The following is a 23,705-nucleotide window of genomic DNA, read 5'->3' on the forward strand; positions in this document are numbered from 1 at the left end:
GGAGGAAGCCTATTTGGGGAAAGGAGTTAGGGAAGCCGGAAGAGGCACTGGGTTGTGCTCGGAAATGAATTGAAGGCTCAATCCAGCTCAGTGTACAAAAAGCCAAAGGATGGGTTGAGATGGTGCTTAGCTTCCTGGAGCATGGGCTTCTGAAACAGGTGAGGCCAGCCCACTGCACACTCCTCACCAAGGTCTGCAGTGCTCATTTCCCAAGAAGGATTTATTTCATGAAGGATTTCTAGGCCTGGTGCTTTGCAAAACGTGTGTCAGGAACAGTTTCTACACCAGCATCCCCATAGTCCCTTCCCCAGCATCCCCAGAAGGGCTGTGACCAACTTTACTCAATTTCTCTCCTCTTTCTACAGCTTTGAATTAATCCTATTGTCCCAGTACCTCCCTAGACAGGGAGGCAAGGTCTCCAGGGTGATGCTCCAGGAGTCTGTCTCCAGAGTCTTCGTCCTCCTGCCATGGAAACTGGCTCAGCTCAAAATGGCATCCAGGGTTGGGGATGTAGTTCAGTGGTAGAGCACTTCTCTAGCACGTGTGAGGCCCTACAATCCCCTATACCACCACCATCACACACACACACACACACACACACACACACACACACACACACACAGCCATCCTGGCCTGGTAGCACCAACAACACTGCAAAGCTGTACTGCAGCAGATGCAGGAACTCAGGCCCAGACCCTCTGAACTGGAGTCCTCATCCTGTAGGGTGTGTCCGTCATCTCACCCACACACCGGGGAATTGAACTCAGGACCTTATGCTTGTGAGGCAAGCACAGCTCCATTGAGCTAAATCCCCAGCCCCTGTTTTGTTCCGTTTTGAAACAAGGTCTCACCATGTATATCAGGATGGCCTTGAATTGCTACGTAGCCCAGACTGGCTTCAAACTTGAAGTGATCCTCCTGCTTCAGCCTCTCTAGTGCTGAGATTACAGTTATGTGCCCCCACACCTGGATTCTCTTGTGTTCTTAGAAGTGTGAGATCCCCTAAGCTCTGGCCTCTTTCCCACTTGGAGCTGGGGAGCATAACCAAGGAAGAACCTCACACAGGAGAAGCAGGAGTGAGTGCTTCATCTCTGCTTCCCCTCAGCCTTTTCCAGATTGTGGGTGGGTGGGATGAGGCATTTCTGGTCACTCACCCTTTCTCTATTCTCTTCTCCCTTGCTGAGAGTCTTAGCTAAGAATCGTGGCCCTGGTCCCCAGCTCCTGTGGGACTGGGCTCAGGGGCCTGCATGCCTCAGATCCTACAGAAGCTGATGTAAGGGTTGCTGAAGACTTTAGATCTTTGCCTTAATGAAATGCGGTCTCTGGGGTTAGGAAAATAGACTGGCGTGGGACTGACACTCATTGTTAAACATACACTCAAGTGCTCAGTAAGTACACTGAATACATGACGATTCCTTTTACCCTTTTAAGTTCTGTGAACTTGGAGCACCAGATCGGCTTGACCACGAATTCCATGTGCTCAGTAAAACACAAGTTTGTCCCCACCCCTTTTGCAGCATCAGTTTCCCAAATTATCAGAACAATGAGGTGAAATCTAGAAATCTCAGATCTCTAACATTAATGTTCTGTGACTTGGCCATGATGTTGGGACTGCTGGCCATACCCTCACCCACTGTTCGCATGGCCGCATCCTTGCAGACCGCTGCCTCTCTAGCGTTGTCCCTCCGACGGGATCTCAGGAAAACAGAAAGGGGAGCAGAAAGGTATCCGCGCGGCTGTTCACTTGCTGCCTGACCTTGGGCAGGTCTCTTCCCGCCCCTCGCCCTCAGAGGTCAGTCTGTTTGATCGCTGAAGTCCTTCCTGCCGGGGTTCGCCTCTCGTCCTGACCCCACCTTCCTCCCGCTGCATTCGCTTCAGGTCACCATCAGAGCGTGGCCTGCGGCTGCCCTCCCAGGCTCAGCTGGGGCGGAGACGAGTCCCCAGTCCCCGAAGGAGGAGGAGAGCTGGCAAGGGTCAGGCCCCGGGGCTTGCGGCCTGCTGACCCTCCCCTCCCAGCTACACCCGGACGCTTCTCCCTTCCTCCTCGCCCCGTCAGGCAAGGGAGCCAGTGGGCACCTAGGCGTATCCTCCACCTCTCCCGTCACCTCCACTTGCCCCAGAAGTTGTCTCTCCTCCCGTCGGCTCTTGGGCTGTTAACTAGATCGTTCAGGCCCTGCCGCTGTTTAGCTGTAAACCCGAGCTACTTCCTGCCGCTCTGGTCCTCAGTTTTCCCACCTGTAAGAAGGGGCGCGCCGCAGGGTGGAGGCCTTCTTGCGCTCCCGGCCCGCGGCCTGCTCCGCAGTGAGGGGGAGCGGCGCGGGGAGGCAGCGCTCGGGGTCACGTGACGTCCCCCTCCCCGAACTGCGGCGGCGGCGGCAGCGAGCGCCGACTGCGTCCCGGCAGAGCTGCAGCGGCCGCCGCGGGCACCGGAGTGCCGAGCCCAGGAACCCCGGCCCAGGCCCGCGGGTGAGTGCGCCGCTGGAGGAGGGGCTGGCGTTGTCCCCGGCTGCTCTCGGCCGGCAGCCGGGACCCGGCACGGGCGGCTGAGCGGGAGGGGCGAAGCGGGGACTCGCGTCGGAGGGGCGCAGCCGGCTCAACCGCGGCCGCAGCGGAGGGGGAGGCCTGGGCTGCGCTGCGGAGATCCTGCTTGGTGGTGGTGGTGGTGGGGGGGCGTCCGGGCCCAGCTGGGGTCTCGGGTCCCACCCCCTGGGTGGGTGCAGAATCTGGTTTTCTGCTTACGTTAGAGAAAGGGCGTCTTGGGTTTCCAGGAGGGTCTGTGGAGAAGTGGGCGCTTTTCCTACACCCCAGGAAGGGGCCCCCGGCCCTAGCAACCTCTGGAGGGAGGCGCCTGGGTCCTCAGCTAAGGAAGTGGGAGTCAGGGTCCAACAACCCTGAGCCAGGAGGTCCTTGTATCCCCAGCGGCAGAGCGTCCCTGACCCTCCAAGGAGCAGGGCACACACGTCACAGGGTCGGGCGCCCCCTCGTCTCCTCCCTTGGCTCCAAGATCTGAGGGCTCCGTGGGAATTCACAGGTTGGTCTCCGTGCTCGGCAGACGCTCTGGTGCCAACCTCCAGGCCCGGGGGTCCGGGGGGGAAGCCTTGTGTACACACACCCCAAAACAGACCCGAGCTCAGGAGGTGAGCGCACCCACCTTCACCCGTAGTAGTTTGAACCCAGTGCTTGACCCCTGCGTCCTTGTTGGGATCATAACGCAGGACTGAGGGTGGATTCAGAAAGGACACCCACCTCTCACGTGGCACATTGGCATCTGTCCCTGCCCTTTACTCCTCTTCTGGGCAAAGTCAGAGGGCTGGAGGCCTGATGGCCATCAGGATGGCACAGAGAGAAACAGGCCAGGTTGGAAGCAGGAGAGAGAGGCAGAGAGAGGAGGCAGGTGAGGTGGTAAAACCTCCTCCCTGAAGGCGGCTGGGTTCCCTGCTCCTGATCCCCAAGCACAGGGCAGTGACCCCAGCTTCCTGAGAGTCCCTTGGGGGAGAAACTGCAGCAGTGGTGGCCCAAGGTCTTCTAGTTAGTGCAAAAGAACTTGAGCCACAGGTGCCACTGGAAGATGTCTAGGCTGGCACAGGACTCAGGGCAGCAGCTGAGTGGGCGAGGTGGTGGTCAGGCCCTGCTGGCCCCAGAGTTTCCTCTCCTCCTGCAGGACCTCTGGCTGGCTTAGACCCCACACACAGTTTCAGGGTCTGGGCAAGGGGTGGGCATGCCTTAGGCCTTGGAAAGGGTTATCATTACCCCTCAGGGTAATCATTACTCCTCAGGCAGCTTGAGCACCTTCCCCTCCACAGCAACACTGTGAGACAAGCACTGCGGTCTCCATTGCATAGACCAGGAAACTGGCTCAGAGAGGCTAAGTAAACTGGCCTAGGTCACTGAGTTGCCTTCTGTCCATGCTAGAACCCCAGTTCTGGTTGGGACTGGAGATCTTGTAGGGTGAAGGAGAGGTCAGTGACCACGTGGGTGTCATAGTGACCTGTTCACTTTTGCTGACTGTGTGTGTGGATGTGGGTGGGGGTAGGGGCCTCTGGATGAGGTGGAGAGGTGGGAGGGCTTGGTGGAAGGTCCAGAGTCTGGACGCTTTGCTGTCCCTTTACATGGTTGTGCTGTGTCCCCAACCTGGATCCTTCCCAGCTCACTGCCTTTCTTGGCCAAAGCCTTCTCCTTCCCTCACCAAGGAGTCCACCTGGCAGGGATCTCAGAAGACCTCTGTCCTGGGTCACAGTAGGATTCTTCCTCAGGCCTCTTAGAGAGCACAGGTCTCCTTTTTATCTTGGTGGTGGGGACTCTGCTGGTTGGGCTTCAGGTCCCTCAGGAGGGTCTACAGGCATGGGGAGAGGGAGCCCTGAGACCCTGCCCGCCTCCTCCTCCTCCCTGTGCCCTGCTGTCAAGTTCAGGGCTGAGAAGCCCTTCAGGGACTCCTGAGGCAGCTCTGTCTTCCCTGCCACCTGTGTCTGCAGAGCCTTTGTCCTGCCTGTCAGGTTACGAGCAGCCAACACACTGCACAGACAGCCAAGACCCATGCACAGCCAGACAAAGATGCAAACATGGCTTGACTCACAAGTACCCTGAGACCCACATGCGACACACGACACACACAAGCCAAGACACTGGCCTGACTCTGCCCAATGTAGGCCCCTGTGGACACAGAGATAGGTGGTGTGAGCAGAAGGACAAGTCCCTCGGAAGCCCTTGTTGGGCCAGAATCTGGCTCCATGGCCTCCTGCATGTGCAGGTCTCACGTTCACTATCTCAGCTTCCTGCGTGTGGGATGCTAGTGCCTCTTCATCCCAGGGTGTGGCAGAGGCCTCAGACACCCTCAGCAAAGCCCTGCCTTCCCCCTTCGTGTGACCTCAGTGTGGCTGACTGTAGATCACTGGGAAGCTCCTGGTGCTTCTCCCTTAGGAGACCCCCCCCCCACTGTGGGGTGGTCATAGAATCTCTCCTGGCTGCCCTTGCAGGTGCCACCCCACAGGTCCTGCCCCAGCACAGGCTTCTGGGTTCTCTTTCCTTTGCTGCTTTTGCCAGATGCCAGGCCAAGCCCTAGTTTCTGCTCTGCCTTCCCAGCAAGGCTGGGACCAGCTGCTGTGAATGGAGGGCATCCCTTGGAGTTGTCTGCTCACCTCCTTATGTGGCAGAATGTCTGCCAGGCTGGACCCTGGCACCCTGGCTGTGCCTCTCAGAGATTGGTACCACTGGGAAATAGCAGCCCTGAAATACTTCTGTGGGCTTCAACGAGGCTGCAGAGCAGACTGATACTAAGTTGGGGGCAGAGAGGGGCTCCAGCTTCTGGCTTCCACCTGCTCCGGTGCACCCTCACCCCAGGTTGGCCAGTCTTTCTGGCTGTGTGGCCCAGGCAAATCATTTTCCCTCTCTGGGCCCAGCTCCAGCTCTGGGAGACAGCTTAGCCCAGTGAGAGTGAGGAAAAATCAGTGTAAGGTGGTGGCCCTGTGCCAATAGGGAAAGGAAGCTTGGCCCAACTGAGCAGTGTGGGGCCTGAGGGGTCCCTGCTGAGGATTCCTACAGCCTGGAAACTCTAGTCCACATGAGGCCAAGCAGGGATTGCCCAGCCTGGGACTTCCTGGAGTGGCCACTCTGGGTCAGACCTAGGAAGAGGGTGACCAGAGGGCAGTGGCTGCAGTTATAATTTTCATCTGTAGGTGTTTTGGTTTTTTGAAACAGGGTTTTGCTATGTAGTTCAGGCTGGCTTTGAGCTCACTGTGTAGCCCAGGCTGGCCTTGAGCTTGTGGTGATCCTCCTGCCTCAGCCTCCCAAGACCGTGGGCGGTTTTTATCCCTCCAAATGTACTCTATTTTTAGGGCTAAAGACTGGCACTTGCAAACAGTGACTCAGAGAGAAGGAAGGGAAAAGCAGAAGGGTGCTGGTGGGGAGACACCTCAAAACAGGGGGACCCAATGGGAAGAAAGGAAACAAAACCTACAGTCTCCCTGCTGTAGGCCGACAGTGCCAGCAACCTTGGCTGCGTACTCACTGAGCATGTCAAGAGCACATCGTGTGTCCCGAGACTGACAGGCAGTGGGTACAGAGATTGCTAGGAGCAGCATCCTTCTTCCCCTGCCACCACAGTGTGGGACGTGTTACTGTAGCTGTGTCTCAGATGAGGAGATGAGGCCGAGAGAGGACTGGTGACTCTCCTGTTCTGCTAGTAAATACTATACCTCTGCCAAGGTGAGGCTGCCCTCCACTGTGTTCTCTACTGGAGGGAGCAGACCTGAGTTCAATTTCTCTTTTGCCCCTGACTGAGTGTATAACTTGGGACAGGTTACTCTGTGTCCCTGAGCCTGTTTCTTTATCTACAAAGTGAGGATCACATTACCTACCCCATGGGTTGGATTTTTGTTTTTGTTTTTATACTGGGGATTGAACCCAGGGCCTTCACACTGAGCTACATGGTCAGCCCTTTACAATTTTTAAAAATGTATTTCGAGGCAGGGTCTCTCTAAGTCACTAAGTTGCCCAGGCTGGGGTTGAACTTGTGATTCTCCTGCCTCAGCCCTCCAGAGTGCTGGGATTTCAGGGGTGCACCACCATGTCTAGCTCTGGATAGATTTGTTTAGAGGATTAGGAAGACTGATGTAGGGCTGGAAGTGTGGCCTAGCAGTAGAGCCCTTGCTTAGTATCTGCGAGGCCCTGGGTATTTCAATCCCCAGCACTGGGGCAGGGTGGGAGAATAATGTAGACAATACCTACAGCAGTGCCCTGCTCATCATAGGTATCTGTCTGGGTCCTTTTTCTTTTTTTCTTTGTTGTGGTACCAGGAATTGAACCTAGGACTTTGTGCATGCTAAGCAAAGCTCTCTAGTGCTGAGCTACATTCCTAGCTCTTTAATTTTATTTTGACACAATGTCTTGCTAATTTGCCTAGGCTGTCCTCGAACTTGTAGTCCTCCTGCCTCAGCCTGAGTCACAGGTGTCTGGTCTTAAGGGACATGGGCTGGGAGCCATCAGAAATCTGAATCCAGACTGCTGTGTGGCTTCATACAAGTCATTCACCCTCTCTGTGCCCCATGCCCTTGTGCACAGAACAGTGGGGATGAGCTCCTGTTTGCTTGCTTCCCTGGAAGCGTTGTTGTTGAGGATCAGACATCATGGCTGGGAGCTGCTTTGAAAAACACAGAGCTGCACTCAGAGGAAAACACAGAAATGCACAGAAGTAAAAACAAACACCAGAACAATCTGGGAAAAAAATCTTTTTTAAAGACCTCAAAATTTTCTTTACAGTAAGAAAAAATAAGCCTTTTCTACAATGTTTTGAGGTAGTGGGAATTTTTTCCATTACCAAGGCAATTGGCTGTGGGGCAGTTTTCTCCCTTGAGAAGTCTGCCTGGTGCATAGTAGGTGTTCAGTTCATGGCAGTGTGGTCACTAGTGGAACCATGAGTTGCACAGTGAGGAGTAAAGGCGTTCCTGGTGGTGTGACTACTGCAGTGTGGGCAGAGGCTGCGAGGTGGTGGACAGGACTTGGTTTGGTTTCAGTGAAAGGTGGGGGTAGGGACGAGTTGAATCAGTTCATTGAGGGCCCTGATGCCAGGCTGAGGAGTTTGCATTTCCCCCAAAGTCGCTGGAGGGCCCATCAGAGGAGCCAGCTGAGGCTTCTGTGGCAGACCTGAGGGTCTCTGACCAGGCCCACTAGCCAGGACAAGGAGCAGCCTGGCACAGTTCTCTGCCCTGCTCCTCTGGGTAAGGGTGGCCCGGCGCCTGTCTCCCTGATCCTCATCTCTGTGTGCAAAGCAGAGGCTCTGGCATCTCCTATCCCCGGGGCCTGCTTGAGTACCCAGGCACCAACCATTTGGGAACCAGGTCACTGTGAGTGGGCGGAGCCAGGCTGCCACCTGTACAGGAAGGCAGGACCTCATGTCCCACCAGCTTCAGGCCATGGCCTAGCCCCTGAGCCTCCCTGTCCCTCTGTGGCATGGATGGGTGCAGCTGCCCCTTTTACAGCACAGCTCCCCCGAGCCAGAGCTCGTGGCTGTGTTGTGTGAGCCCCAGGTGTGCTACCTTCTGGGGGAATTGAGGTGTTTCTTGCAGCTGCCTGTTCCCTAGGCTCCCCTGAGAATTTGGGCTGCTCGCAAGATTCTGGGGGAAAGTGAGCGAGGATCAGGCTCCTAAGCCACCTGAGAGGCCACTGGATCCCCATGCTTGCCCAGAAGGCTGCTAGGGGAGTGGAGGAAGGGGCCCCAGCTGTCTGTCCAGGTCTGGGAGGGAAAGTTGCCCCCTCCCAGATGGAGAAAATCCCTCCCCATGGCCCCCTTCTTGAGTCAGGGCTCCAAGGTTGGGGTGGAAGTGACTGAGGGAGGGTGACCTTGAGGACTTCTCCATTCTCAAAGTGGGCAGTGTGATGGTCACCTTCCCCCACCAAACTCTTGTGCCAGCCCAGGTATCAGGCCAAGGTGCCACAGAGCAAGGCTGGCAGAGCCCCTAGGACAGAGACCTCACCTGTCCCAGGGCACAGCCCCCTGGCTGGAGAGCTGTAGGCCTCTGTGGTCCTCTGAAGGCCAGAGACATCTGGGGCCTGACCTGCCCTTGCTCTGTCAGGCCTGCCCCGTGTCACCAGGGTGGAAACTGCACAGCTGGCTGGGGAAGTTAGTGGGGAGAGAATACTATGGGGCCAGGGTGGTAGGATGCAGCTGGGACCTTAGTGTTCTGGGCCCTGTGTAAGCACTTGTTATGGACCCATCTCATTTACTCCACAGAGTGACTCTTTATTAGCAACTGTGAGAGGCTCAGAGAGGTTACACAGCCTGCCCAAGGTCACCCAGCTGGCGAGGGGCTGGGGCAGAGACTGAATGAAGGCTGTGGCTCCACTTTTAGCTGCGTTGGTGTGCGGCATGCACAATGAGGTGGAGAGGGAGGGCGCCATGCAGAGAGACCCCAGGGAGCAGGAGCAGTTCTGGGCATGGTCACAGGGGGATGGGCTGCCCCAGGGAGTCTGAGGCCCTGCCATCAGCTCTGCCATCACCCTGTCAGTGCCAGTATGGAGGAGTGGGGCTGTGTCCCCACGACAGGGAGGAAGACGGGCATCATGGGGCATCCCAGAACCTCACCTGTTACTTGCCTGTCCTCACTCGGCCCTCTCGGAGATGGCCCCACCTGGTGCACTGTGCAGCTCTGTGGCCACATCAGTTGGGGTTTAGGGTGGTGCAGTGGGCCTCAGGGAAGGGACTTAGGTTTGGGGCCTGGCATCAAGGTCAGCTGCCTGCCTCAAGGACCCTGTCTGAACTTTTGGTTTCCTCAGCTGCAGAATGGGGAGAGTTTACAACCACCAAGCAGTCCTGCCAGCCCCAAGGGCTCTAGCATGCAGAGGCAGCCCAGATGTGAAAGCCCTGTGGGAGTTGCTACCAAGGGGCATAATCATAATAATTAGTATATGTAAAATGAGGGGGTTGGACCAGCTGATCTCCTCGGGCTCCTCTCCAGCTCTGATGCTGAGGATTCTCAGGTTTCTGAGCTGGGAGTTCACATGGAGGGGGAGAAGTCAGGGTCAGCAGGAGCCTCTGCCAAATCTCTGTTCATCCCCTTCCCCCATCCCAGCCTGGGGTGCTGGGCCCCAGGATAGGCCAGGAGAAGGGCTCTGGGGGCTTAAGGGCCAGGCCCTGGCCTTCCCAGAAGGCTTCTCTGCCTGCCGTGCCCATGAAGACTGGCTGCTCCCGAGAATTGGAGTGAGCAGAGCCCCAGGAGAGAAGGGGATGGGGCCCCCAGAGAAGCAGGGACCTGCCAACAATCACACTGGAGCTTAGGGCTTGCTTGACTCAGTTTGTGGCTGTACCAGCACATGGTGCCAAAGTAAGAGTATTAAAGACCGTCTCCATTTATTGGTGCCTACTGTGTCAGGGAAGAGCACTTCACCCTGAATCCTAGAAACAACCCTGTAGAGGCAAGTGCAGTTATTATCATTATCATCCCTTTTCCCGAGGCTTTGAGAGGTTATGAGAGTGGCCCAGCCAGGCGTGGTGGCGCACACCTGTAATCCCAGCACTCAGGAGGTTGAGACAGGAGGATCAGCATGAGTTTGAGGCCAGCCTGGGCTCCACAGTGAGTTCAAGACTAACCTGGACTACATAGCAAGACCCTGTCCCCCAAACGAACAAATGGAAAGGAAGAAAAGATCCCCAAGTCATCAGCCAGGAGGTGTCAGAGCAGGGATTCAACACAGATCCATCAGATTCCAAACCCATGCTAATGCCAGGCCCTGTGTGTTGTAACAGGAACAAAATGAATTTGTCTTTCTTTTTGTCCATAGCTGATGTAGCATACCATTCATTCACTCACTAGACATTTACTGAGTGCTCATAATAATGAATGGACCATGGGTGTTGAGGGGCAGAGATGAGGCGGTGGGCAGGGGCTCTCCAGATGCCCTGCTGCTGCCTCTCCTTCCTATCTTCAGCCCAGCCCTGCCCTCCTGTGTGCTCACATGGACCTGATTTACCCCCAGGAGAAACGGGGGCATGACTCAGCAGGGCTCCCAGGCCTTCTTCATCTCAAAGAGGACCCTGGTGGCCACTGTGTTAATAGCCAGCACCATGTGAACCCTTCGTGGGCACAAGGTGCCCTGCTAAACTCTCTGGGGGCATCACCTCGGTTAACACCATCAGCCTGCAAGCTCAGAGCTAGTGTTTCCCCATTTTCCAGCAGCAAGAACTGGATCCTGGCTCTGCACAGCTCTCAAGGCTGTGCCCTTGCCCACTGCTCACTCTGCCCTGCTCTGTGTCTGGCTTTTTGCCCACCTTTGTGCCCAGGCTGTGTGGTTATGCACGGAGAATATGCACTGGTTCCTGGAAGGCAGAACATTTTCCAAAGTAGCAAGGGTCTGTTAGGCACCTACTGTGCATCTGGGGGTGGTGCCTTTGAGGCTTGGGAGGCTGGGGAGACTGTGTGTCCTCTGAGAGAGACATGGGGGCCTTTGAGGATGCCAAGGCAGAGCAGTGTCTGCGGTTTGAAGTGCTTGTGTCATGGCAGGAGTGTCCCTGGCAGTGACGCAGAGCAGTGTGAAGGCCTCAGAGGGTCTTTGCAGCCAGTTCTACCCCCACTGACCCTTGAGCAAGCCACGCAGCCCCCGGGGACCCTGGTTTCCAGATCTGTGAAATGGGAGGGGTGATGGAACCTAATTTACAGGGAGGACATAAGATCTGAGTGAAAATGTCTGCACAGGGCCTCGGAAGCTGGTAGCTACTGTGGTTCCAGAGCTGGAATGTGTGTGGTGCGTGATGGGACTGAGTTCTTGAGCGTCAGGGGAGCCACAGATGTTGTTTGCTAGCCTCAGTTTCCCCATCAGTCACGGCAGACATACTGCTCTAGCAAGATCTGCCTCATGGGGCTGTAGAGATCACAGAAGTCCCAGGGGGCGTGGGTGCGGCTCTGTGATCTGCCCAGCGAGGAGCGACCGCGCAGTGGGAGCCGGGCAGAGAGAACACGGCGGCGGGCGGCAGCGCAGGTGCCGCCATTGTGGAAGGAGCGCAGGTGTGCCATTGTGGGCCTGGAGAGGCGCGGGGGGCGGCGCGGGGAGAGGGAGAGAACGGGCTCTGGGGCCGCCTCCGCACAGAGGAGGGAGAGAGAGGGATGCGAGGGCGCGGCTGGGCACGCGGGCGCTTCCTCTGGAGACTGGGGTCCCCACCCTTGGCGGTAGAGGCGTCTGGGGCGCTGTCCCTGGTCCTGGAGCTCACCGGGCTCTGGCCTGCAATTCTTGCGATGACCAGCTGAGGGCGCCAGGGACCGCGGCGCACTCCCAGGCTCTTTTTAGAACATGTTTTGAGAAACATCTTTTATTTTCCACATTCCTACATGGTAAGCCTACCTACATACCTAATTTCAAAAACCAATGATATACTGCCTAAAGAAAAGTAAAAAACCCTCTACTTGCCTAGATGAATACCTGGCATGGTCACACCACTGGAGTTAATGAAGTAACTAAATGCTTGCACCTATGTATAAAACACTTAAGACTTAAGAACAGAAAATCATACGGCTGTTCCTAACCTCGAGCTCAGAATGGATATCTTGCCTACCTCGGGCCCTTTACATAACAGTGGTAACGGCATGGTCGTGCACATCTGTAATCCCAGCACTCTGGGAGGCTGAGGCAGGAGGGTCACAAGTTCAACCCCAGCCTGGGCAACTTAGTGACTTAGAAAGACCCTGTCTTAAAATTAAAAATAAAATAAGGGCTAGCAATAAAAAAAGGGTTAGGGATTTCGCTCAGTGCAAAGGCCCTGGGCTTATTTCCCAGTATTGCAAAAGGAAAAAGAAAAGACAGTGGGGACCCAGAGTAATTGCTGAGGATGAAAACCACCCTTGTGTATTCCCCTAACATCCTCTAGGGGACAGAGCTTCTGCCAAAGTAGGGGCTTTGTGGGATGAAGGGGGGTCAGTCTAGGAAGGGCTGGCTGAGTGGGAGGGGGTATCTTAAGGAACTGGGGGAGCCCCTCTGTCTTCTTATAAATAGACCAGCAGACACAAGAGTGGGAAGAGGCTTGTGCTAGGAAACCCAGCAAGTGGCTGGCAGAATCAGGGACCATACCTGGGTTTCCTGGCCCTAATGCAGGGCTCAGCCAGCCTGGCCGCCCTGGGTGAGCTCTGGGCAGCAAGCGCAGCTTTGTCCTTCTCAACTCTGTCCAGCTATCCCTGAAAATGGCCAGGAGAGCCATGCCCTTAGCAGGAGGGGCAGACTGGCTGGATCCCAGCCCCTGGTGTATAAGATGGCCTTTGCCTCCCCTCTTTACTCCCTTGAGGATGCAACAGTTGCCCTTCTCTGATCCCCAAAGATCATCCTGTCTCCTGCTCTACTTCTTCACAGTAGCTAGCTGGGCAGTGTGTGTTGGTGATGTGAGACCATGCGTCTTGTTCCTATTTTGTTACCAGTGCAAGCAGTGCCAGGCATGCAAGAGTTGCTCAGTGATGGATGGAAGGAAGGAAGGAAGGAAGGGCATATGTATGTGTCTGTGTCTCTTGAAGGGCTTTGCTCCCAGAGACTCTTGAGGCACATGGTCTATGTGGGACCAGAGAAACAGGCTCAGTGGTGGAGTCCTGAGTGAGGACATTTATTCTGGCCAGGCCAGATTGTTCCAGTCCCTGATGGGACACTTTGAATTTGCAGGGGTCTCAGGACCCCATGGAATGGGGTAGGGGCTCTCAACCAGGGAAGAGGGTGGCTGGATTGGTATGTCACTGGGCAGCTGCTTGCAGAGGGAATGTGAGCCAAGCCACACCCACTCCTCCCTCCTCTTCCAGGGTCTGAGGACCCCCGCCAAGAGATTTCTCCAGGACCTTAGGGTTTTCAGCCCCTGGGATTGGGTGGGTCTGGTGTGGTGAGGAAAGCTATGGGCTAAGTAAGGATAATTGTATGAGCCTGTGGAATTCTCTCAAGGCAAACACATTTTTCCATTGTTATGTCTTTAACCCAGCAGAGTGAGAGGGGGTGTTTAACAGATGAGCAAACTGAGGCCCAGAGAGGAAAAGCAATTAGTACAAAGTCACACAGGGGCTGCCTGGACCAGGGCAGGAAGCCCAGGACAGCCCTGTCTTCTGCTCAGAAGGCCCAAAGCAGATATCCTGAATGGGAATGACTCAGGAGGGAGGAGCTTGTCTGGGACCCTGGCAAGAGTCAGCCTCACCAGCCCCATCTTCAGCCCAGGCCCGAGCTCTTCCCAGGGGCTGCCCCTCCCTCTGCCCTGACTTTTCTCTGGTGAGGTTTGGAAGGGAAAGCTGGAGGCACGTGGGTGGAACTCCCAGAGTTCAGTTCAAGGTGAACTTGGAAAGGGAACTCTGCAACCCTCCGCCCCTGCTCACTTCTCTCCTGTTCTCACACTGTGGCATGTGTTTGAATAACTTGGGTGCAAATCTAGGAGGCCTAGAAGGGGAGAATCCCTGCCAGAGGCAAGGCTTGGACCCCAGAGGACAAGCTGGTCTGTGAGAAGCTGGAGGGAAAGGAAGAAGAGGGCTCTACCATGCCCCTAAAGATGGCAATGACTTCCAGGGCATACACTCAGCCTGACTGGACAGTAGTGAGCTCCCGTCACCTCACCATGGGCTGGTGGAGGCAATGCCTTTGCAGAGTTAATGTGTTTGTGGTCACAAAGCTAGGGAGCATCAAAACTTGCTCCAGGACCAGTCCCTTATTAGCTGCTCTGAGTGTGTGTGTGTATGTGGGTGCGTGTGTGTGTTTGACTGTCTGTCTGTCTGCCTGCCTGTCTTGCGGGTTGTTCCACATGCTCACATATAGATCCACCCCATTCTTTCCAACAGCTTTATGGTTCTGCATGATGTAAATGGGATATAACTTATTAATCGACTTCCCCCTGCATGGCCATTTAATGTGTTTAGCAATTCTAATTAGTAAATCTTTGCTAGCCTGACAGAAATGGCAGTTTCATAGAGTTCAGCCTAACGTAAATGGTGCTGCAGCAAAGGTTTTATTTAAAAAACACATGCTAAGTGGCAGGTACTGTTCTCAATGCTTTATAATTCAAAATTTGTTTAACCCTTGGCAAAACCCTTTGAAGTAGGTACTGATATTTGCATCACCAACCCCACTCTTCAGGTGAAGAAACTGAGGCACAGAAAGATTAAGGACCACAGATGACAAGTGGGAACACTGGGATGGGAACCTTGGGAAGGACCACAGGGGTGAGGATAGCAGCACATCCCTCTCCACATGGTGTGGAGCAGGGTGTAAATAATTCTTCTCTGCCGCCTCCTCCTTCTCATTTTTGGTCTTTTATTATTTTAAAAAAGGCTTCATTTTTTAAAAACTTAGCTTTCTGACTCTTTCCTGTGTCTTTGACACTTTCAGGGAAAGCGTGCTCCATCCAGTCATGGACATATTTAGCACAAATGCAACCACCTCGGGCTTTGCCTGAATCTCTCTCTGTTTTAGACAGTCTCCTAAGATCTTTAGGTCTCACCGCCTGAACCCCTTGGAGTTGGCCTGGACACACACCATGTGCAGACTTGGGTGCCTGCCCCACTTCCTTGTTATAAAAGCACATATCTCTATTACCATGCATTTGGGACAGCCTGGTTTTGTTCCAGGGTGCATTTCAGGAAAGCTTATGGCAGATGTCAAATGCTACACCACTCAGTGCCTCCAGACGCCATCCCCGAAGAGCTAGGGATGATCTTGCAGGTTGAGTAGGTGTGTTTGGATTCTGCTGTTGTGTGAGGGACCAGGAGTCAGCCAGGGAGTGTCCTGCTGCATCTCTGGCCCAGAGAACATGACCCCCACCAGCACCCTACCCCCACCCCTTGCCAAGGAGGCAGCTGCAGCTGGTCAGAGCCTGGAGGCTGGAGCCCACAGTGGGCTCTTTGTCTTCGGTGGGAACCCTGCAGCTCCCATGGCCCTTCTCAAGGGCCCACTGTCCTAGTACCAGTGGGGCCTCCTGGGGGCCAGGCCTGGCTGGGAAACTTGGCACAGTGCAAGCTCCTTAGCTGCCCTGCCAACTGGGCATGCTGAGCCCACTCAGGAATCATTCACCCTGAAATGGGACTAGGAAGGCTGAGCTCCAAGGCCGAGAGGGTGCAGCAGGCAGAAGGGGCTGGAGTCCTGGGCCCCAGCAGGACTGTGCACACCCCATGCAGCCAGGCCTCGTTCCTGGTTTCTCTTGCACCCTGCCCCCAGGGAGGAAGGGAAGGAAGAAAGGTAGGAAGGACTTCCTCCTCCTCAGGTGGCCTGGAGCTCCCAGAGCCTCCCCTTACCATCCCCAACCCCGACTTCCCTGTGCAGAGTGGGCCTCCCACACCCAGCGACCGTCCACCCAGGGGCCACAGCCCAGTGAGGAGCAGGTATCCTGCCTAGGGGAAGCCAGAGCCTCTGAGGGCCAAAAGCAGAGCCAGGCGGGTCTCTAGGGTGAGGACTAGTGTTGGCCCCACTGGGTGCTGAACGCTGCCTCTGGCTCCGGAGGTTACTTGGCCCACAGGGAGTGCAGAGAGGAGGAGGGTCTGTGGTGGGAGCAGGGGGCCCTGGGGCGGCCCTCAAGAGAGAAGTCACTGCCAGCAGAAAGTCTTGTTACTGCTGGTCTGGAAGGGGGAAGCCACAGTACCACCCAAAGGGGCCCCAGCCTGAGGCGCACGTGTATCCCTGTCACCCAGGAGTCATTCCCAGGGAGAGGTGGAGCTAAGCGAGTCCAAGCCCAGTTCCTGGGAGGCTTTGGAAGAATCCTTGCCCCTCAGTTCTTTCTCCCTCAGCCTCCACTGCCTCTGTCCCTGCAGGTCTTTTAAGCAAAAAGCCTGAGGGAACCCTCAGGGCTCTGGCAGGTCCCCTGAGTGCAGAGATGGGGGACTGAACCCTCCCTCTGTGGGGTGGAGTCCTGGGGCAGCACCAGTGCCCATGTGGGCTGACGCGTCTCCAAGTGGGTCAGAGCAGTGGATCTGGTGTCTGGGTGAACTGTGTGCAGAAGAGGGACTTAAGAGTGTTTATTGAAAAAGTGAGTGACTGGCTTCAGGACTCAGCCAGTTCCTCCTCAAAAGGTGGCTCTGTGAAGGAACCTGAACTGGAAGAATTTCCAAGAGGTGGATGGGAACCGGGTATCCAGCACTCTGGGAGGCTGAGGCAGGAGGATGGAAAGTTCTAGTCCACCCTGGGCAACTTAGCAACTTAGACTGTCTCAAAAAATAAAAGAGGGCTGAGGATGTAGCTCGGTGCAGAGGCCCTGGGTTCAATACCCAGTCCAGGGGGCAGCGGTGGCTGGGACTTCGGCACCCTTCCCCTTTGCTCAGCCTTCTCACCAGAGAAGTAGGGGAGGGGCGTTTCCGGGAAGGGGAATGGGGGTGAGAGCTGGCACAGGCGGCCAGGGAGCCTCTCTCTTCCCTTTGAGCATTCGCTGGGCTGAAGAGCAGAGCGTGTTGCCCCTGCATGGGGCCCTGGAGCTGGCCCTTAATGGGCGTTTGCTGTGTGCCAGTCCCCGTCTGCCCTAACTCTGCCCCTCATCTTCAGGGCTGGAGGAGGTCGCAGGCGCAGTCTCATTTCGCAGGTGAGAACTTCGGGGTCTCGCGCACGGTGCAGACCGCTATGACCCGGCCCGCGCTGCTCCCTGCCTCTGGGTGACCGCTCGGATCTCAGGAGGCTGTGGCTCCCTGGGGCACAGAGGGTGTTGACCCCGCTAGCCCCGCCTGCCGTCCAGGCGAGGGCGGCGCGAACAAGCGGCCCTTTCAGCGCTGGGGGCAGCTGGAGCGCGGCCGCGGGCGCCCACTTCCCGGCCGGCGGGCGGGGCGCGTTGCCGAGGTGACCCGGGGCGGGCCGGACCGGCAGGCCGGCGGCGGCGGCGGCACCATGAGCGGCCGGAGGCGCAGCTTCACCTTCGGCGCCTACGGCGGGTAGGTGCGCTGTCCTCCTGGAGCTAGCGGTTCCCGGGTGTGCCTTCGCGCGGAGTGTCGGACCCGGGAGTGTGTTGCCGGGTCTGGGTGTGTTTGCGCGTGTCCCGTGTGTCCTGCTTGGGTGTCCCTGTGCACGTGCGGGGATCCAGTGTAGGGTGGGATTAGTGGGCGCGTGACTAGAAGCAGGACCGCCGATGCACGTGACCTGTGGAGCCCGGCTTGTGTGTACGTGTATGTGTGCACGTGCGTGTGAGTGCATGGATGGGTGTGTGGGACCCCGGAAGCAGTCAGGTGAGGCGCTGCCGGTGCCCTGCTTGGCCTCTGGGGCTGGTGGGTGCCCTCTTGCACCCTGGGCACCCAGGCCGCCTGACCTCAGGCCACATCCTCTCAGGAGCCCCTCCTGCGTGAGCTGCTTGCTGCTTGGGCCCTGAGGCATGACGAGTGAGAAATCAGAGTGGCAACTGGCCCATCCTAGTGTCACTGTCCCTCCTAACAGCTGAGGGGGTGCAGAGGTGGGATGGGGGATTCTTGCCCTAGGAGAGGTTTGGCAAATTGGAAAGATGATGGGACACACAGCCTGGGTCCAGGGGCCCCCTGGCTACCAAGGGCTTTGTGACTTTGGCCAGGCCCTGACTCCCGGAGGGCAGAGGGGACAGCGCTGGGGAGTGGGGCCTTTGGGTCTTGGACCTGGGTGTCCCTGGGGTGCAGTCAGTGCTCTCTGGGCTGTGGGCCTTGTATCCAAGGAGCCTCTCCACACACAGGGCACTCAGCCTCTCAGGACCCCAGAGAGGGACGAGTGGGTGGGACACAAAAGGGCTTCCTCCCTGTCTGGGGACTTGGCTATCAGGTGGAGAGGGGAGCCTGGCCCAGGCCCCACTTTCTTGTCAGCTGACACCGAGGGGCAGCCAGAGTGGGGTCCAGGTCTATTGTGTGCCCTTGGGTGAGCCTGGCCTCTCTGGCCCCTTTCCTGCCTGCAGAGCTAACCTTTCTCCTCAGCTGACGTGGGACGCCCAGCCCTACTCCCAGGGGCACCCTCCAGCTGGCCCAGGGTTTGGCTCCCTCATTCCCTTCTTGCCTAGGGGCAGAAGGCAAGGGTTATTTGTTGTCCCAACAGCCACCCAACCTCTTGGCCCCCTGCTGGGCAGGAGGGTGGCGTCCCCCAGTCCACCCAACCTCAAGGTGCCCTTGGGCAGTGGGGGGGAGACTCTGGGGGGGGCACTGTCCACACTCTCCTGGGGGTGGGGGCTTAGGTATGTGGCAACGCAGTCGGGCACCCCCAGGGTCTTGGGGGCAGAGACCTGTGTGTTGGGGTCGGGTAGCCAGGGAGCTCCTTGTGAGTCTCCCAGTTTCCAGGCATTTGTCCCCCTGGCGCCTGTGAGTGAGCTCCAGTGCTGGGACTGGGGTGGCTGTGAGCGTGGGAGCGAGTGTGACCTGCCTGCCTCGAGCTGGAGACACCCAGCACACCTGGGCCAGTCCACTGACCCCAGTCTGTGGGAGTCACAGTGCCATGCTCCACCTGTCCCAGACCTACCCTACTAACCCCCCATGGCCCCTAACCTTCACTCTGTGACCCTACATCTTCCCCTGTCCCTCACCCAACACAAGGCCCTGTGGCCAAGGGAGCTGTGACTGCAGAACCTGCTTGGCCTCTGAGGGGCAGGGTAGGTCAGGGCCAGGATGGTGAGAGGGCATCCCCTTACCACTGCCCCTTGCTCTGTTTCAGGGTGGACAGGTCCTCCTCCCCTCGACGGAGCCTGTGGTGAGTACTGGGGATGCTCAGGAGGGTCTGGGGACACCTTCAACCAGCTCCCACCTCCTATAATGCCAAGCTAGATCCACCAACCTTCCATCCCCATCTCTGAGTACAGGTGTGGGGGACCTTGTCCTCAGCCCCCACACAGTTCTTTCTGGAGCTCAGCCGTGGAGCCAAACAAATCACGTTCAGAACTTAGCCCCACCACTGCCTGTGTGGCCCTCAGTGATTTGTTAACATCTCCAGTTCTCAGCTTTCTCATCTGTGAAATGTGGATTGAGATGCCCTTTAATGCTGGGTGTGGTGGTGCAAGGCTGTAATCCCAGCTTCTCCTACTCAAGAGGCTGAGGCAGGAGGATTGCAAGTTTAAGGCCAGCCTAGGCAATTTAGCTGAGTTGTTATCTCAAAATAAAAAATAAAAAGGGATGGGGATGTAGTGCAGCACGCCCTAGGTCCAATCTCTAGTACAAAAAAAAAAAAAAAAAAGCTTGTTTAATGGAGTATTCGTTTGAAAAATCAAGGAAACAAACTGGCCTTTAAAAGTTTCCTTCCTTTTTCTCTTTCCACGTCCTTCCCACCTCAGGGTAGCCTTTTCCCTGACCCCCAAACCTATAGGCCACCCTCAGACCCCCTCCATAGCCTGTGTCTGATCCACCCTCCCTTTGGAGGAGGGAGAGGGAGCATCAGTGTCTGCAGCTTCCCAACACCGAGAGGCAGTGAGCCAGGGGCGACCTCAGCCCTGCTTCCCTGGCACAAGCGTCACGCAGGCCTGGCCGGCAGCTCCTGCTGCCACTTCCCCTGCAGCTGGAGAGACCCCCAGCGGCTCCAGCTCCTGCTTCCTGCCCTGCTGAGGGCTTCCTGGGGGCAGTGGGCCCTGTGGTGCCCCCAGCTGCTGGAAGACTCCTGTCTGCCACCAGAGCCCCACCAGAGCCCCTGAGAAGCCACACCCAGGGCAGGAGCACATGGGGTGTCCAGGCTGAGCCTTTTCATTTCCCTTTGATGTTCCCTGTGCAGCCTGGGGCAGGCTGCTCTCCCATTCTGAGCTGTATCTGCAGCCACCTCACCCAGTCAGTCTGAGTCTCTCTTGCACACAAGACTGTGTACTGTGCCTGGAGCAGGGGTAGAGTGGGGAAGATAGAGACAGAGGAGGAAGACGCTGCCCTTTCCCATAAGGACCTCAGTAATATCACCAACAACCACAGTGGTCACCACCTGCTGGGTACTGTTGGGTGTTTGGCATGTGCCCTCACACATAGCCTCGACCACACCTCTGAGTCAAGGACTCTTCTCTCCAACTACAGGTCACAGTAATGAGGCACAGACTGGGAAAGTCACTCGTCCAAGGTCACACAGCACAGGGCTGAGATTTGAACCTTGATGTTCTAGACTCTGTGCACAGCCTGACTCACCTCATTTTATCCCAAGGCCTCCAGGCCACAGGAAGGGTCTGAACAAGGGCTGCACTTGAGGGAAGACTTGGAGTTGGAGAGGTGACCCAGAGGTCCACTCTGGAGAGCCCTAGTACTCCTTTGGGCAGCTTATATACTAAAATTGGGAGCCCTGGACCAAGAGTTAGAGATAAGGGCTGATAGTAACTGAGCAGCTGTGCGATTTTGGGTAAGTCCCTTTCCCTCTCTGGGTCTGGGTGGACATCTATGAAATCAAAATCTGGAGTCCTCTAGACACTCCTGTTACCCACAATGCCTGGCTCTGAGCCCACCTCCCCAGTTGCTGTCCAAAGTGCTAGCCCAGGGTCTTCCCTTTCTGACCCAGAAGCCAATTGTTCTGCCCTAAGCCTGTGCCCTGGGTCTATTTATTGCTCAGTAAATGGTGGCCATTTTGACCAGTAATGGCAGTCTCCCTGGCACTCAAGGCCTGTCGTCCCCTCCCTGTCCAGTGGGGGCTCACTCCTCTGTGCCTGAATGGCCGAGGGGTCCCAGCCAGTAGGTCCACTGTGCTTTTACTCATGTGCCCTCCTCCCTGGACACCCCTCCACTTCTGCAAGCCCTGCCACTCCCTGGCCCCTTACTCCCTGAGCCCACATCCCCTGTTCCAGACCTTTGAATGCCCTCACCAGGCTGGTGTCGGAGATCACTCCTGGGGAGTCTGACCCGTGTGGACTGAATCAGCCTCTGTCACTTTTTGGCTGTATGACCCTGGGCAGGTCATTCCCCCTCTCTGAGCCCCCTTGATGCTCTCCACTGTTTGTGCATTGGCGACTTCAGGGAGGTGACTAAGAGGAACTGGGTGTGTTCGTATCACCTCAAGACATGAGGCAGCTCCGAGAAGCACGGCTGCCTGGTTGCTTGGGGCTTGACCTCATGATGCTCAGCACAGGTCCCCTCTGCCAGGCTATGCTCTTCCCTTTCTCTGCCCTCAGATAAATGGCTCTTGCAGAGCCCAGTAAATGCTTCATGGCTGTGGAATTGAATCGAACGTGTTCAGAAAGCAGAGCAGCGAAACTTTGTCAGTAGTCTGGGACAGCTTCCTGGAGGAGGTGGGAGTCACCCCACTCACTGCCTTTTGAAACAAAGCTTAAGAGGTTGGGGCTTGGATCACAGGAGCAGTGAGACTTGGGAGAGGCCAGAGGTGATGGAGGCTGCGTTCCCCCACTCCCGCCCCTCAGCTAGGCACTGCAGGAGAGGGGAGCTCAGAGCAGGAGAGCACAGGGGATAGAAGGGCGGCCCTGTGGGAGGTGGGGGCTGGGGGGGAATTCTGGTTCTGTAGCCCTAAGGACCCGAAGTCCAGAGAGAGGGCCAGGCTTTTAGGCTGGATCTGGAGGCGGAGGTGGGAGGTGAGGGAGTGGCAAGCTGGGCTTTCCCAGAGCAGGGATCCCTGAGAGCACCTCTTGGAAGAGGAGAGCGGACTTTGGCCTTCCAACTGGGTGCCTGGGAGGAGGAGACAGGACCTGGCAAGGGCAGGGTGTTGGCCATGACCTCAGCCCTCCAGGTTGGCCCAGTGTGCCCACTTGGGAGGCCAAAATCAAAACTAAAACCAGTGAAGGGTCTGGCCCCAAATCACCCAGCTGTCAAGGGCTGGATTTGAATCTGTCTCTTGCAATGATTGTGCTTTGGCCAGAGATGGGGGAGGCTTTGGTTATGGGTAAGGGAAGAGGAAAGTGATATGGCCTGGAATGCCCCAAAATGGCATAGTCACTGCCCTGCCCATGGGATCACTGAGATATCCCCTTGTGACAGTATTAGTACCAATTGCTCCCCTATATGGGACACGTCCTATGTCCTGGGCCCCGGGCCAGGTGCGTCAGTGCAACTGTTTCTCCATCTTGACACCAGCCTTATAGAATGAGGCTATCTCTACCCCTTCCCATTTTACAGGTGAGGAAACTGAGGCCCAGAGCAGGGAGGTGGCTGCCCCTGGCCATGCTGCTAGTGAGTGGTAAACCAAGACTGTCAAAGGGCAGCCTGCACTCAAGCCTTTGAAGCTGCTGTCCTGAAGCTGCTGAGCTGAGTGGTGGGCTTAAGGTGGGTGGCCCTGTCCTCAGGTGACTGCTCTCCTGGTCATGCAGAGGCCCTGGGGGCCTGTGTGCTGCTGCAGGAAGCACGAGGCTGGCCTTATTAGAGGCTCTGAAATGCCAGGCAGGCAGGGCCCGCTGGGTCTCCTCATCTATTATGCATCTGGTGGGCAGGCCCCCAGCGGGCAGCTGGCAGAGCACAGACCAGGGAGCTAGCAGCTGCCTCTCGAGTGCACACCTGCCACTACCTCTGGGCAGGAACCTGCCAGGCAAATGCCAAGGCAGCACCTGCCTTATTGCCCCAGCCCAGCCAGAATGAGATGGTCCCACTGGGGACTGGGGCATGGATGCTGGTCCCAAGCCCCCTGACCTACCCAGCCTAGCAGCCACTCTGAGAGGGGCTGGGACTGTGGTTGAGTGTCACCTACTCTATGTAGGCTTAGTTCTCAGTACTGCTGAGCCAGTGGTCAGTGAGACAGGCCAGTCCCTCTCCCCAGGGATCTTGCTTTGGCAAGTACTTTGCCTTTCTGAGCCTCAGTTTCCTTATTGGTAAACTGGGGATTTGGGAGATACACCCTCAGTAAATAGGCAAGAAGCCCAACTCGAGTGGGTGCCTGAGTATTGAAGCAGGGCTATGTGCTTCCAAGAAGTGGTCCTTCCCAAGGGTTTACCATGAGCCAGGCTGAGTTCCAAAGCATTCTGCACACATGGATGAATTTCATCATTGCCAAGCTAGTACTATTGTTATTCATGGGTAAGAGTTGAGGAAACTGAGGCAGAAATCCTAAGGACCAGCTCAGGGTCTCTTGCAAAGCTTCCATTTGAACCTAAGCAGTCACTCCAGCCTGCCTGTCACCTTGTGCTGGGTGGCTGCAGGAGGAGGGAGTCATCAAAGGCTTCTTAGAAGGGGTATTTGCACCAAACTTGAATGAGAGGAGCCAGCCATGAGAAGATGAAGTGGGGGTGGGATAGGAGTGCCAGATCAGGAATAGCAGGTACAAAGGCCCTGAGGCAGGAATGAGTTCAGTGTGTATTGGGGGTAGTGAGAGACTATAGTCAAGTGAAGTAAGAGGTAGATTTGGAGAGTGGGAAGGGGACCAAATTGGCCAGGGTCTTGCAGGTAGGATAGGAGTTTAGCTAT

The 23,705-nt window shown here is 56.5% G+C and overlaps 1 protein-coding gene across 20 annotated transcripts in view; it reads left to right on the plus strand.

Moving 5' to 3' along the window:
- The first annotated feature begins 2,353 nt into the window (after positions 1-2,353).
- Rap1gap (RAP1 GTPase activating protein) overlaps positions 2,354-23,705 on the plus strand; it is a 61,400-nt gene continuing 40,048 nt past the window's right edge. For 5 of the 20 annotated variants that reach the window (XR_015452809.1, XM_087215646.1, XM_087215650.1 and 2 more), the window contains exon 1: positions 2,407-2,466. Coding sequence is in view for 3 of the 20 variants with exons in the window: in XM_087215644.1 (XP_087071770.1) it covers positions 17,296-17,339; positions 19,063-19,098 (80 nt within the window). In the remaining 17 variants the exon portion in view is untranslated. Of the gene's footprint in view, positions 2,467-16,831; positions 16,997-17,214; positions 17,340-19,062; positions 19,099-23,705 lie in introns of those variants that run through there. The other 15 variants (XR_015452811.1, XM_087215649.1, XM_087215642.1 and 12 more) reach the window with 10 other exon arrangements.

This window comes from Heterocephalus glaber, unplaced genomic scaffold (genome assembly GCF_053883595.1).
Source record: "Heterocephalus glaber isolate CG9 unplaced genomic scaffold, H.glaber_assembly_v1.0 deba00001452, whole genome shotgun sequence".
NCBI classification, from domain to species: Eukaryota; Metazoa; Chordata; class Mammalia; order Rodentia; family Bathyergidae; genus Heterocephalus; species Heterocephalus glaber.